General features: G+C 34.3%; 1 protein-coding gene and 1 long non-coding RNA gene across 6 annotated transcripts in view; both read left to right on the plus strand.

Moving 5' to 3' along the window:
• Nucleotides 1-8599, plus strand: part of Gyf (GIGYF family protein Gyf) — a 47632-nt gene extending 39033 nt beyond the window's left edge. For 3 of the 5 annotated variants that reach the window (XM_073075171.1, XM_073075175.1, XM_073075172.1), the window contains 12 exons: nucleotides 1646-1996; nucleotides 2246-2518; nucleotides 2750-2830; nucleotides 3455-3579; nucleotides 3669-3741; nucleotides 4155-4364; nucleotides 4835-4915; nucleotides 5198-5339; nucleotides 6363-6551; nucleotides 6911-7034; nucleotides 7470-7578; nucleotides 8100-8599. In XM_073075171.1, coding sequence (XP_072931272.1) covers nucleotides 1646-1996; nucleotides 2246-2518; nucleotides 2750-2830; nucleotides 3455-3579; nucleotides 3669-3741; nucleotides 4155-4364; nucleotides 4835-4915; nucleotides 5198-5339; nucleotides 6363-6551; nucleotides 6911-7034; nucleotides 7470-7578; nucleotides 8100-8216 — 1875 coding nt within the window. In that variant the 3' untranslated portion in view covers nucleotides 8217-8599. The remainder of the gene's footprint in view (nucleotides 1-1645; nucleotides 1997-2245; nucleotides 2519-2749; nucleotides 2831-3454; nucleotides 3580-3668; nucleotides 3742-4154; nucleotides 4365-4834; nucleotides 4916-5197; nucleotides 5340-6362; nucleotides 6552-6910; nucleotides 7035-7469; nucleotides 7579-8099) is intronic. The other 2 variants (XM_073075174.1, XM_073075173.1) reach the window with 2 other exon arrangements.
• Nucleotides 8600-8646: 47 nt separating this feature from the next.
• On the plus strand, nucleotides 8647-15086 carry LOC140743688 (uncharacterized). The gene is made up of 2 exons (XR_012102492.1): nucleotides 8647-14859; nucleotides 14895-15086. It is a non-coding gene; the product is annotated as an uncharacterized LOC140743688 (long non-coding RNA).
• The last annotated feature ends 552 nt before the right edge of the window (nucleotides 15087-15638 follow it).

The following is a 15638-nucleotide window of genomic DNA, read 5'->3' on the forward strand; positions in this document are numbered from 1 at the left end:
TAGGGATATCAATCAGTGAAAATTTACAAAGTACCTACGAAATCCGAGAATGGATTTAACGATCTTATGAGTAATGCTAAATTTCATGAAAGTTAATGAAATGAAACGAAATTTGTCCTAAAAAAGGAATTATTGTTTATGTTATTAAATATGTAGGTACACGAAAAATATAACTATTAGCTTATTGATTACTAAAATAGAAGTAGATGTGGGATTAGGTCATTAAAAGTTTAAGAAGCGTCACTATAAAAGTTATTAAACTGTCCCGTTGTCTTTGCGAGCAATAAAATGTATTTGCTATTGTTTATAGTGCCAAATTATGCAAAGCCAGATTTATTTTGATGGACTGATGAATGTATATAAAAGAAAAAGAATGTCGATCGGCATGTCGATTTCTTTTTATAAAGTAACGTTTAATAAAATGAAACAGAAACTGTTTTGATTAGTGAACCGAAAGAGTATTCTGCCTGAGCAAATTATAAAATGAGTGCTTATGTGAGACCCCTACGTATACTCTGCGATTTTTTAAATACCATTTGTACGTGTAATATCTATGTATACGTAAAACACATTAAATAACAGTAGATAATGTTCTAATGCAAAACACTGAATGAGATATGCAAAGTGGCTCCAAGCTCCAAACTACATAACAAAATGCTTTACCTGGGGATTAACTCTCCCTAACCCTTTTTATACACAGTGATCAAATAATCGCAGAAAGTTTCGAGGGCTGGCCCCTATTTTTATCCCTTTGTGAGTCACAAAGAGATATTGATTATATCATGCTAACTGTAGCATTACAGGGTGATATGCAAATCTTCTGTGCGAAATGTCCAAAATTTCAATGTCAATCTCGTATGAATGAAAGGGATATTCTCTACCTTCCGTATTGTCATTCATTGGTAAAAAATATTGAAAACTTTTCAATCCTTTAATAAATTAAGGGGTATAAAAAAGTTAAATACATAGATACATTTATAAGTATTTCATAAGAATTATATAAAAACCAAACGCTTACAATGTTATATAAAATATAAAGCATTTTCTCCGACTCCCTTATAACTATATTAATTTCGATTTAGTTCGATAAAGCCTTTGCCCTAAGCATCGCTGCGAGCCCCCGGATATATAACTGATAATAGTAGGCACATGTAAGAATTATCTCAGTAAAAATATTTTTACCTCAGGATGTTAACAAAAGGCAAAGTTACTGACAATGGCTTATTTTCATATTCATATATAATTTACATATTACATCTTGTTATGATAATTCTAGAATCATTTTGAATTAACTAGAGGTATAAGTGACGCGTTATCCATGCTTTTCTAGTTAGTAGTCGTTTATAGTAATACCTAATAGCCGTAGCTAGTTCCAAATATAGCTATAAACATAACTATAATATGTATTAAAATTTTTAATGTAGGCTAAAGTTTTATGTCAAAACATGTAAGACGGATATAATCCTAATTTTGAAGCAAATTTGTCATGGTTTCTTACTTATTTATTCATAATGTTTTTGAAGAGGAATTGGAAAAATTTAGAACATGATTTATAATTAAAAAAAAAGTATTGTTCAAAATTATTTGCCTACTTTGTAAGACTAAAAGTACCCTATTTTTATAAATAAACAATTGATATTCACAGGCTGCTTCCGCAATTTCTTCCAACTCTCTATTGCCCGAGGAGATAGCTAAGGAGATGAAAACCGAAGATCAGATTTTGGCTCAACTAAGAGCGTCGCAAAATCTGCCTACCCCACCGAACGTATCTTTTATAAACGACCAGTCTCCAACCTCATCGGCCACTACGACAACAGGTGGTAATAAACCCGAGGAAACCTTCCCAAGAAATGTAAGCGCCACTCCAAATTTAGAGGAGTTACAGAAATTGATCCAGTCTGAAACACTGGCGCCTCCAGTCTCCTTCCCACCTCCGCGGTCGGAACCGGAACCGGAACCGGAATCGGAAGATAAAGATGAACCAGAAGAAACTGAGGTTAGTTTGTTAATTGAAATGGGCAATATTTGCAAAACAACCTAAAACACACACAGGCCGGACTGTTGCAATTTATTTTAGGGTCCAGGTCTGAGTAAATCTGTCAATCTGTCTGCTGCAATGTGATTTCATAATTTTGTGGCCAACACAAGTTATTAAAGGTGTTTTATTTTCATGAATGTTAATTGAAAATTCATTCTGATTATTCTAAAAACATCTTCTTGAAACTTTTTATTTTATGTTTACTAGCTAAAAGAAGATCTGCTTCAAGTAGAACCGTCGCCACCGGAACTTCCAAGATCAGTTTCGCCTACCGTTCCGGCTCCCGTTCAATTGCAGCAACCTCAAGTTAAAACGTCATCAGACCAGAAACAACCTAAACAAACTAAGAACGATACAGAGAAATCTGTTAAAAAGGAAACAAACAATACGAAGGCAAAGAATAAGAAGGCTAAAGAGGAGAAGAAAGAAGAAGTGCCCGAGGTCAAAAATAAAGAAGAAGAACTACCTGCTAAAGTAGAGGTATTAACATTTATTTCTGTAGATTATTGGCGTGCACTAAAATAGTGTACTCATTTGTATATTTCTTTAAAATTAGGATTGAGATATGAAATTCTATTCAGAAGAATAATGTACTCTGATGTCCTACGAAGGGAAATCGTCAAATCGATCATCGGATCACTTTGTGTAGTGACTTGTGTAGTGTTTTACGCACAGTGAAATATTATACATTTTGTAAAATATCCCTAACAGAAAAGATCGGTTGAGTCGTCGCCTACCAAGAGCAAGAAAGAAGAGAAGCAAACCAGGAAGGAGCAAGAGAAGGAGAAAAAGGTTAGATTGATATTAATTAGCTTAATCTTTATATATAAAATATAATATTTATATCTCGTGTCACAATGTTAGTTATCGTACTCCTTCGAAACGGCTTTTCCAATTTCACCAAATTTTATGTGCATATTCAGTAGGTCTGAGAATCGGCTACTAACTATTTTCATGCCCTTAAGAGATAAGGGTTGTTCACCCTTAACATTTTTTTATTTATATGGCAACATAAAGTTTGCCGGGTCACATGTAACAGCGGCACATCATGCCTATATCATGTTATAATATGATAGCTAACTTTACAGGTTGAAAAACATCATCATTGTTAATACGAATGAAGTTTTATTTTAGACTTTTACTAGCTGACCCGGCATACTTTGTACCGCCTCAGAATCTATTTATGAAATATATTTCATATTTACTTACCTTTTAAACCTTACCTGGACTTCCACAAATTATTCTAAACAAAAATTAGCCACATCGGTCCAGCCGTTCTCGAGTTTTAGCGAGAGTAACGAACAGCAATTGATTTTTATATATATTGATTATACCTACTGTACATGTTTTTGTATTTTCACTGAGGTCAATTTCCCTGTATCTATTTTAGAGTTTTAATATAAAATTATTATGCAGGAATTGATTAAAGATGGATTTACCATCGTAAAGGGGGTAGATAAGACCACTCTTAAGGAAAATAAAAAGAAAGCCGAGGAAGCTAAGGCCTTTGCCGCTGCCGCAGAAGAAGCCGAACGCAAAAAGTAAGTTCAAATAACCACAATTAATGATATGAATAGCTCGATAAATGACGATATCTATACTTAAATGTGTTATCTTATCAATGTAACAGGAAAGAAGAGGAAAAATTGGCCGAAGAGGATGAAAAGAAACGAAAAATAGCCGAAGCCATCAAAAAAGCACAGGTATTTTAATTAAATATTAAAGAGATTCGAACTATTTAACTATATGCTCCATATATTGTATTTATTAATTATGATAAAATGTAGTCTGAATAAAAGTATTAATTGTGGATTACCTCTGGCTGCTGGCTGACAATAGAGATAGGTTTAATATATTTTTACCTTTTTATACTTTATTGTATTTTTAAAAGAAAATACATATATGTCACTTCTGACTACTTACAAGAAAGGAACGTTGTTTTTCTCCGACTCCCTTATAACTATATTAATTTCGATTTAGTTCGATAAAGCCTTTGCCCTAAGCATCGCTGCGAGCCCTACACATATAATATAACCGAATTTAGAATGTGGGCAAAGACTTTAGTGTGTTACATTTTTTATTTAGCTACGTTAAAAACTAGAGCTTTTACAATTAGGAGCTTCAACAGCAACGTCAAGAGGGTATTACGAAGAAGGCACCGTGGTCGGCCGTGGCGACTCAGGCGGTCGCGACCAGCAAGGACGGGCTCACTCTCGCGGAGATCCAGCGGCTCGAGCGCGAGAAGAAAGTCGAACAGATGAAGGAACAACAGCAAATGATGCAGATCATTGCGCAACAACAGGCTGCCACGCTGGCGAGAGAGCAGGTAATTACCAATGTGTTTCTTTTCCTTGCGGTTTAGTATGTACTAGATCAAGAACGATTCGCAGGTACCAGTACATTTAAACATAGTTTATTGCACCGTTCAATTTATAGAATTGAATGGAACGGAGTAATATATTATTTTTATGGACAGATTTTATTTCGTTATTTTGACAGGTATTCAACAATGTCATCATCACTTCAGCCATTAATAGCATAACGATTATTATTATTGTGTTGATCCACTCTTTTAAATATCCACTTATAACAGTTGAGACGGGGCTCTTCGACACATCTTTGGTTGCTATGTTTAAGATTAATGTTCGTTCACTTTTGTCGTTTGTAGATTTTTCATGCCAATACAGAGTACAATATAGTGTTGTGTAATCCTAATTTAAATATTCCGCTCGGGTATATTGTCACTAGTTCTGTATGAGTATACATTTTTATTTCTGTAAGTTCACATTGTCACAGGAAATGCAGGCCGGACTAGGTTGGGCCAAAAAGAAGTCGTCCAATGTAAACGTGTCGGGGCAGAGTTTGGCTGAGATTCAGGTATACTATTTGTTGTATTTATATTTCGGTCGCTTTATTACCGGACCGAGTAACGAGGCGATCGGAATGCGTAGCTAACATTTGGTGCTGGTGTTAAAAGCTGTTCCGAGCATTAAAATTTGCTTCCGTCGTGTGGCACATTAACATGCCGTATAATAATGCGTATGCACTCGTAGTTATCGAGGCGTCGCGAGGCGTCCGGACGCTTGGTGGCGTTGGAAACATAACGTAGCTGGTTTCGTGGGATGATGTGCTGGGCAGATTGAAAATTGATATCATTAGATGTTGTCTTTCCAGGCCGAGACGCGCGCGGCGGCGGCGGCGGCGGCGGCGACCGCGGCGGCGGCGGCCGCGCAGGCGCTCGACGAGTCGCCGCCGCCCGCGCCCGCCCCGCAGCTGCCCTGGGCCAACGCGCACAATGGAGGTATGCTCCGCGTAAAACTGCTAGTCCGCTCTGAATATAGAAATGAATCGCGTCGCCATAGCGAATTGTATAACTACACCTGCGAGCAACAACTTCAGAGCGGACTAGCAGTTTGGCGTGGACAATACTTGTTATATTACGTTTGCAGACAAGCTCCAGCTATATGTTTTAAGTGAAAAAATAGCATATTATGTTTGTGGTGTTTTAAATTATACAAATGGCGACGTGTTGTTCTTCGAATTTTAATGAAATTTGTCTTGTTTGATTTCATTCTTAGGTCAATAAAATTTTAAGTGGCCGCGCATGGAAATTGTTTTAAAACTTATGCAAAATTAACAATTCCGTTTTAATATATTTTTTTAATCTAGTCCGAGTTAATTTTACTAGTCAAAGAAAATGAAAATCATGTTAAACTTTGGAAAAACTTGATTAATCAAACTCCAAGAAGCAAGCTTGAAAATCTTGTTCATCATGATCTTGGGTTAATTTTCATTTGACCATTGTTTAAACAGCAAATTATTACCAATATTATTTTAATAAACTCATGGTATAAACATATCAATATAATGACCATTAAAAATAGATTTTTGTGTCTCGTAACTTGTAACACCATGTATTTTATATTCTAATAAACTTGGACTAGTGAATGTGAAGACCGTATGCAATTATCCTGATCCCCTCACCCCTTAGGAACGGACAAAGAACAAACAGGGGCACTTAAAGCTTAGATACCCTACCCTACCACCCTATGCTTCCCAATAAATGTTTAGGGGTGAAATTACTATTCTATGTTCATGAACTGGCCGCTGGCCAATTTTAAATTGTGTAATGAAATCTGTGATTCGAACTTCGAAGTATTAAAAAATACTGACTAATATCAGTCCTAAGGAGAAGTCTATCGATGACGAGAGGCGAGCATTTTATGAATAAATAGACCATTGTTAATTTTTGATACATATTTTTTCCATTCGCCTCTTCAAAGCGTACATTCGTAGCTTTAGTAGGTTGTTTCCTTACTAATAGGTTTCTGGGAGACTCAGGCGAATGCCTCTGCTAAAACCGAGAAAGCGGCCAGTACTGCCAAGCCGGCTGATAACAACAAGGCCAAGAAGAAAGTGACCATCACGGCTGTTAAGAAGGAGACTACCCCGGCTGTTGAGTTCGAGGCCTGGTGCACTACGATCCTCACCCCTTGGAGCTCCAAAATTGATGGTAAGTAACGATAAACAATTGGGTAGAGTACGAAAGTAAGTAATAGTATTGTTAATTTTTTAGCATTTTAAATACTTGAAGGGGAAACTACCTCGAAGGTGAAATTACCTTAAAGGTAGCAGACGGCATGTAGTCAACTGATTTTATGTCTCAATTGCGGCTTGTGAACGCCAAATAGTTTAAAATATTCTACGCAAAATCTAGTTGCATGTCTAAGATTGAAAACTAATGCAAAATTTTTCATTCAAACCACAACGCAGCAGCAGGTACCATGAAATAAGTCATGTACCGGTGGTGCCGCCTCAGTCACCCCACGAAATGTTCCAACTGAGTGTAAATTTCTATTTATTTCCGCACAGTGCCAACATTTGTTGGATTCCTCAAGGATATAGAGTCGCCTTACGAAGTGAAGGACTACGTCAAGTGCTACTTGGGCGAGTCTAAGGATTCCGGCGACTTCGCCCGTCAATTTCTCGAGCGAAGGTATGTCAATTATATTTATGACGTCACGCCTAAAAGAAATACTCGATATTGGTATAAGTAGATTAAACATTTATTAAATGAAAATTCAAGATGTATGATGCTCTTATTCTTATTCTGATTTTTACTATTGGTTAGATAAAAAAAATATTTATAATAGCATAAATACTAAAAATATATCAACTTTTGTATATTAATATGTATTTGTATTGGCCTCTTTCAAATGTATTACTGTAAGTAATGAAATATTCACGTACTTAAATCTACCATACATCTTACCATAATGATATTATTTCTCTCCAATATAGTTAATTAAAAACGAGAAATATTTTTAATGTTTCGTGAAAATTGGATTGTATCAGACTTGCTTGAATTAATTTCTGTTGATGTAAAATGTATAAGATAAGATGTTTTAAGTTACATTCTACGGTACGATAGGTCGAAGTTGCTCCGCGTGGGCATGGTGACGCCCTCAGACGACCTGTGCTCCCCTGCGATGGCCATCAACCCACGCAACTCTAACCTCGGCGACTATCAAGAAGTTAAGGTCAGTTTACTGTCTCTTTAACTTGCCACTGTTTATTATATTTATTTATTTATTTCTGACAATTATAATCCATATGAAAGTGTTAGTAGGCACCCTAAGGATTATGTTACTTAGATTATGTTTAGGTATTTCATCTATTATAGAAACATTTGACCGTAAATGTCGTGTTGTTGATGGAGACGTCTATTAAAGGCGGATTTTCAGGAATGTTTTATTACAATGTTTGGGGATAAGTCGAAGGAAGTGCCTATTTGGAATTATCGTTTTCTAATGAAGATATTGCATTGGTTTAGTTAATAATAGTATAGAATTAAATCTGTATTATGCGAATTTGTGAAAGCCTATGTAACGTCGTAATATAATGTCAAAATAAAGAACACATATATTTTATTATTCGCACTTAAAAATATTAATTCTTTCATTTGATAAACGTGCATTGTTTTGGAATATATCTTTAAATCATATAAATATCGAGAACCATCAAAAAGCAAATCAGTATCTAATAGTTTGAAATATTTTAGGGCAAAGGCAAGAAGGCCAAAAAGAATAAGATGCTCAAAGTGGACGCTCGCATCCTGGGCTTCTCCGTGACCGCCTCCGAGGACCGCATCAACGTGGGCGACATTGACACCGTCTGACCCGCCAGGCGGTCGAACTTCGTCCGCCTCAATCCTCCTAGTGATAACCCACAGGAGAAATAACTCTAACGCATAACTCGTGTAACAGTGTCAACCGGTGGGCTCCATCGGAATATATCACGTTCAAATACACTCGCCGATATGCTTTCGATGGCACGCTCGGACGTCCGTTCAATATATCTAACGTTTATACATAGTGTTCGTGTTATAACTGTGTCGTGAAGTGAAATCAGTGTGCATGCTTATACAATTATTGTGCCTTCAGGTCGCATTGACCGTGGAGATATGAATGTGTCACCATGCGAGAACTTTGAGTAGTTTCTTTTATTATTAGTATACTTATACCTTTGTTAAATAGAAATGATTGTTCATCTGTTGTCATACTAACAGCTTTCAATCAACGTCTTGCCTCGGATACGTACGGCTTCCTTTGCGCAATTGACAATGTTGTGATTTCGGATCGACACGGTTGGCCGCTGGAGATGATTTGCAATTGATATTCATTTATGATAATACATATTTGTACGTATACATTTGCGCAACATTGAAGCCAGTTGCATCAATCAAAGTTCACAACAATTTAGCTCAATTTGAAATACGTTGTTAAATTATTGTGCAGACGGTCACACGCCCCTCGTATGCACGAGTGTGCGTGCTTTGCAACTTTAGGCAAATATATTAAAATTACATATAACCGACCATAGCCCACAGCACGTACCATTTGGAATAAATAAGCAGCAATTGAACCGTTAGCTTATTTGTTGTATACGTTATACAAAGTATGTGATTAAAATAAATTCAATTTTAGAAATAATGATCTATAGAATCAATCATTTTATGTCAATTCTTGCAAACACAAACAAAACGCGAATTGCTTTAGTGCGCAACCTTTGTGTGACGTCAGTCTCGTGTGTGTCAACTATATGTAGTTTTACACTAAATAAAGTTTTGCAACTCGTTTACAAATAGTTATAGTAATATGTTTAAGTTTTGTAAACGTTTGGGTAAACGTTATAGTGGAAACAGCCTTATATTTATCATCACAAGTTCGTTAATATTAGAATATAGTAATGTACCAAGTTAACAGCAAGTGCCGGCGTCCGTTAAGGCGGGACGCGGGCAATGAGAGAGTTCGACGGAGGTCCTTTCACAGGGCTCTCGTACGTCGAGATCTTGTTTTACTTTTTTAGCAAATTACTAGTCATATATAATTGTAATATTAGTTTAAATTTTTATCAGTTCATATTTTATATTTGCTTATTATATATTATAAAAACATATATTAATTCATAATAATAAAATATTTAATATTCCAAATAGATTTTCTATCGGAATTTTCCATGCGCAAAATACGGCATAGAAATTAGGTTGCTTATTCTTATTTCATTGTTATTTATTGGGTATGCCGTTGTAGTTTAAGTAAAATTAATTAAGTATAATTACATGTTCAAGTTGGTAATTATATTAGTAGTGGTAGTATCGCCGACCTATATTTTTAATGTTATTAGTTGTCAGTAATATTGAGCCGTTGTCAATCCCCGTTCTTGTAGTCGAGTACACGAGACAAACGAATGATATTTAATTTAGCATCTTGAGATTTTGCGAGCTTGCTATATGAATAATTGCTCATTAGAACAAACGTTATTTTAGCTATGTTGTAATAATTGTTATTTTCAAATTCAATTATTATCTAATTTATTGTTTTAATGTAATATTTTACATTATTTTAAGATTTATGTCAAATTTGTTGCACGATAATTTAATTCGTATTTATATTATTTCCAAGATCACAAGAAATGTCGATCGCGTCCATGCGCCCTGCAAAGTACATTTATAACTGCGACAAAATAAATTGTGCACGTTTTCGATGTTGTGTGTAAGTTTGAGTTTTAAAGTGTATATTTGTTTTGAGAATATACATTGACACCTGTAATTCAAATTATAATATTCACTATTTTAAGGATTTGTTAGTAATTTATGTATATACACAACATTTTAATTTATGTATAATCACTTGTATATATATATAATTTTATTTCTTGTAATGAAGTTGTTTTGCATTACATCCATGTACATTTGTTGATGACGTTGTGAAATTGAATCTAAGCTCGAACATTTTTTTGTGGATTGTTTTGAGGTGAATAAAATGTAACTATAAAGGCAGTAACTAATAATTCGGAATCGGAGGCATGTATAATATTGTCCATTAGTAACTGAAAACTACGTGCTCACCCGTAGTACCATTCGAGTGCAATATATGAACGTGCAATACTAGTCTCGATTGCAGTGGCGAGGACGGTTGCCGGTGTTTGCCGCTAGGGGCGCCAATATATGTCCCGCTAATATTGACGTAGCGTATTTCAACGCGTAGCGTATTTTAACGCGATATTTTCACCGACTTTATACGGATAAAATAGCACAAACAAAGCGCCATCTATGCAAAGTACTGGCCCGCCCTCTCCATTATGTTGAGTTTGTTGCGCACGCGCACGCTCAGAAGAATACTTACTGTTGACTTGCTGCGGCGTCCCATGGCATACCTCGTGTAGGAGGCGCTGTTGTAGCATTTTATAGGGCAAATGATTGTTTTTTCAATATTATTATGTTTTCACATTACTACTTAATTAGAGTGCGCTCGCAGTGTTTAAATATAAAGTATGTTACTACGACCGTGTGTTACAAGACCCAAATACACCCTGTGAAATCATATGACAGCGTGTTAAGGACCCGATAAATGTAAACATATTTTGATTCGTACTATATTATAGATGTGTAAAAGTCGGAATAGATGTAGTTTCATAAACTAAATGTTCTCTATGTGTAATTTCGTGAGATGAATAATTTTAAGAGTTTGTATTTTGTAAATGATTTGTTTTAGAATCGTTATTGTATAATGAGTAAACACTTTGTCTTCTACTCTTAAATGTGGTAGCGATAACTTGTATTAAATTGTAGGTCTTATATGGTAACTGAATAAAATTCATGATCAATGAGAAAATTATTAATAAAGTATCCATTTAATTGATCCTTCGGTAGAATCCACAACACCTCATCGCGTGTTATGGCTGGAAGGGCCTTTTTTCTGTCACGCGGGTTTGTGGGTCTGTATGGATCTGTTCGCTTGCGTATATTTGGATCCATTGTCGTATAAGCCACACGCACTTGACGGCGAAACGTATCAATGAAACGATTCCAGTTGCGCGCACGCAGACGTAAACCCCCGCGACATTAAAATACCCTTTACGTATTATTATTTATTCTAGTTAATAGTTTGCGTATTTACAAACTTTAGAGTAAGTTGGAATCCAAGCAATAATTAATGAAATTATTAGCAATAATTATTGTTATCTTCAAGTAATACGCACAAAGAGTCGGCTAATAGTATTAAAGTAACGTTAATTACGTATACGGTATTATAACAAACAACTGCATCAATAATAGCAGGAAGTCGCAAAGAATAATGGCAACTCAATTTTAAGTAAAATTTCAATTTCAGTTACTGGCAAGTCGATTCCAGAAATTTCTGTGGAATATTGACAAAAAAAATATAAAATAAGATACTCATATTGGGTTTATTAGCTTAAGCGAGTGCCTCATGTTGCAAAAGCACATACTAGCCTTAAATTTTTAAATTATTTACTAACGTTTAGTATAAAGTGCGTTTTAATGGTAGAGCTTTTGTAGAGTATAAAATAGGTAAAAAATAAATACCAAAACCCATTGAAGAAGTCAAATTAACTAGTGAGACGTAGTATAGTGGTACTTTTGTAAGCAGGAACAAGATTATAAAATTCCCAAAACGAATTCCATATCGTAAGAACATCCTATTATATTTAGTGAGATGGAATAAAATAATTAGAACTACAAGCCTTCTAGGATAAGCTTGTTCAAATATATATCTAGGCTACCGAAAATACTACGTACAGTAACTAGGAATTAGTATTAGGTGTATACATTTTTTATCTTATCCTGTGATGTTTCCGCCGTATTTTTAACATTTACAACGATTAATTCGCAAGTAAATTAATAATTAAATACTTTTATGAATATTTTAATTTGCATAACAGTTGTTTCTTTATAAGGCAATGTAAATTCTGTGGTATTCCAACAAAACGACGATAGTTACTTAAAGTGAGGCATTTATAACCTAACTGCTACCTCTCGAAGTAATCCATTAGGTGATATGGTTTATTATAATTTAACGAAGTCGACGACTTAGTTTATCAACTTACCCTAAAGTTTGTAATTGATAGTAAAAAACGCAATATCAAAATATAACCAATTGAAAGATATATATTGGCGTTATCTATTAAGCAATAGTAATATTAAGAATTTGGAAAATATGTTGCCTTGGTAGTGCACGTGCTGTTAAGCGTATTTGAGTGATCGGCTTAAGGATACATTCGGATGCTATTTCAAAAGTTTAGTATTTATAGAGTACTCATTGCCTCGTAAACAAGCTGTAACCTACCTATTTGTAACTACTTATAGGTAGGTAAATGTATCAAACACCTTAATTGAATTTGAGTTTTTTTGATTCTTATATATTCATAATTTGATTATTATTAGAACAGTCAGCGTAACTTAACTGAATAAATTAACGATTTTAACTGAATTTAACTGAATAAATTAACAGATAAGAGAAAAAATCATCAGTCAATCAATCTTAAATCGTGTATGCATGCATGTATCTGATTGGTCCAGTACATTGAACTGCACCAAATAATAAGATGAGATGATTACATGTACCTATTGCATATGTTTATAAATCAAAATACAGTTTTAATAGGTTGTGCCGAATTTTTTATTAAAATTTTACACGTTTTAACGTACGTATAAGTAAAATTGCAGACAGTAGGTGTAGGTACATTAAAAGTGATAAGCAAAACTTAACATGTGTCAACATAGTGGCCAAACCGGCCGAGGTCTCAATAGATAACCTATATCCTTTCTTTAGGCCGATCGGAATTTCATGGCATACTGGTAGACTGAACGATTTAATCATTTTAAAATTAACATATATGAGAAATATGAAGTAACTCCTGTTCCTACTATGTTTCTTGTTTAAAAAATATATTCTATAGTTTTGAACACATTTCAGTACACAATTATTATTCGTTATTATGGAAAAATGCAAAAATAAATGTGAAAACAAGACCACAATTTCACTTACATCGTAACCATCAATTGCAGCATCATAATTATGTCAATTATTTTTGACTTCGCAAATCATTTGACATTTCAGTGTTGCATTATTCAAAATGGTGGGGTGATAATAATAGATCAACATAGGCTTATTCTGTGCTGATAAAATTGATAGAGGTAAACCTGCTATCATAATTACAGTTATGATTTTCGAAAGAGTTCGCATTTCCATCTTTTGTGCTGCCGCATAAGTAGCATAGCTTATATCTTATATATAAAATTCTCGTGTCACAATGTTAGTTACCGTAGTCCTCCGAAACGGCTTTGCCGATTTTCACGAAATTTTATATGCATATTCAGTAGGTCGGAGAATCAGATACTATCTATTTTTCATACCCCTAAGTGATAAGGGTTGTTCACCCTTAATATATTTTTATTTATATGGCAACACAACTTTCGCCGGGTCAGCTAGTAAGTAATATAAAAAAGAAAATAATATTGTGGTATCATTAACAGATATGGCTACACATCACACACACAGTTTAGATTATAGACACTTTAATTATTATCACCTAAGACCAAAAAAGAATATCTCGCGCATCACAATATAAAAACTCAATTAGCAGGTGTTTGAGTAGGGTAACGTGGATATTATATCAACTTGTTATAAGAATTAAATCGTGATTTACTTGTAATGTGAGTTCGTGCGCTTATACGCAAAGGTTGGAATGCTTCAGTATATGCTATAAAAGGTCTATATTTTTGGTCTGAGCTTGTAACATACACTTTCGATTTGACTGTGGCCTTAAAACAGTTTCAGAGGGCCCTGGTTATTTTCGCCATGGAACATAGTAGCAAAGTAACAGTATTATTAATCGAAAATATCTTGCTACTCTAGCATAATATATGTCCAGTATTAAGTCTTGCTTAAAATTTTGATGTGTTATGCGCCTAAAGTCTCATTCTAAGGCTTGTATACCAACTGATATATTCGATCATATGTAGTTTGTTTATAGCATTATAGATTTCATTTATAATCTTTCGTATTATTTTTACTTACCTAACTTACCAATATACTCGCCACCAATATGTCGCCCCAGGAGCATTGCAGCGCGCCGTCATTGACTGCTATGTTGAAACTGTTGTAATCCTAACTATTATGTGGACATTTTCTTTGGGATCATCTTTTTATTCGGGGGACAACCTTTGCTGTAGGGATATAATATTTCAGAGCATACCACAGTTACTTGTTTGAATGCGTTTCTAATATTTTACATCTTTGATATTCTTCTAACGAGGCAAATATCATTTTATGTGCCTTTAATAATAAAGTCTAGTCCCAATCGTGAATTTAAATGAGAGCAAGTGTTGTTCTTATTTGTAGTAATAGTATTCGATTGTATCCATTCTAACACCTTAGCATAAGTGAGTGGCAAATATTATGTAAAGCGAATTCAAGAAAGGGTGATTTGTGTCCCAAACGTAGTAATTTATTTATGTCATAAGAAAAAATAAGGAGGCGGTTTCACTTAGGCCGAGGTGCGCGATTGTTCTATGAACACCAAATTACGTGCAGTTACATAATTACTATACTGATTTAATGGCTAAAAATATAAGAGGATGTCAAATAAAGCAATAACAGTGAACACAAAAATTTGAATATATGAATTATGATTTAAAGACGTGTAAATATTATTTTTAGAGTTAATAAAATATTATAATGAATGTGCCTCGTTTTAATTCCCTTATTTCTTACTTTTTTGAAGAATATTTTTAGTGTGCCCTATTATTTGTGATGGTAATTGTCTAAACATTTTCATGATTATCGTCGATTTTCTTTGTTATAATGTACACATGTGCCTTACAATCATTTCAAATATATTAAAGTATTTCAGTAGGCGGTACAGTCAAAATAACATTGCGAAGATTCAACTACGGAGTAATTTTATTTAGTTTTACATATATGTAGCATAATTATAGACAATTACGAAAAAGGAATAAGTAGGTAAGCTACATAAAAATTAATAATTATATCAGTAACCCTCTCCTTCGGTTGATGAGGCAATATTTCGTCCTTATTATTTTTTCATTAACTAAGTTATTTGTATCATGGTATTTGCTGTTTTTAATAACTCTGTTGCTTCTTTATTTCTTTAAACAAGTTCATCAGCCATACCAAGATTTTACTAAAAGCTGGAGAAAAATATTACAAGTATTGCCTTTGCATAATTACCCTGGTGTTAAGTTTTACAATTATAGCGGTATTAATTTAGTGTT

The sequence above is a fragment of the Epargyreus clarus genome, unplaced genomic scaffold (assembly GCF_041222505.1).
Source record: "Epargyreus clarus isolate Ecla_fem2 unplaced genomic scaffold, WU_Ecla_fem_2.2 ptg000007l, whole genome shotgun sequence".
Lineage (NCBI taxonomy): Eukaryota > Metazoa > Arthropoda > Insecta > Lepidoptera > Hesperiidae > Epargyreus > Epargyreus clarus.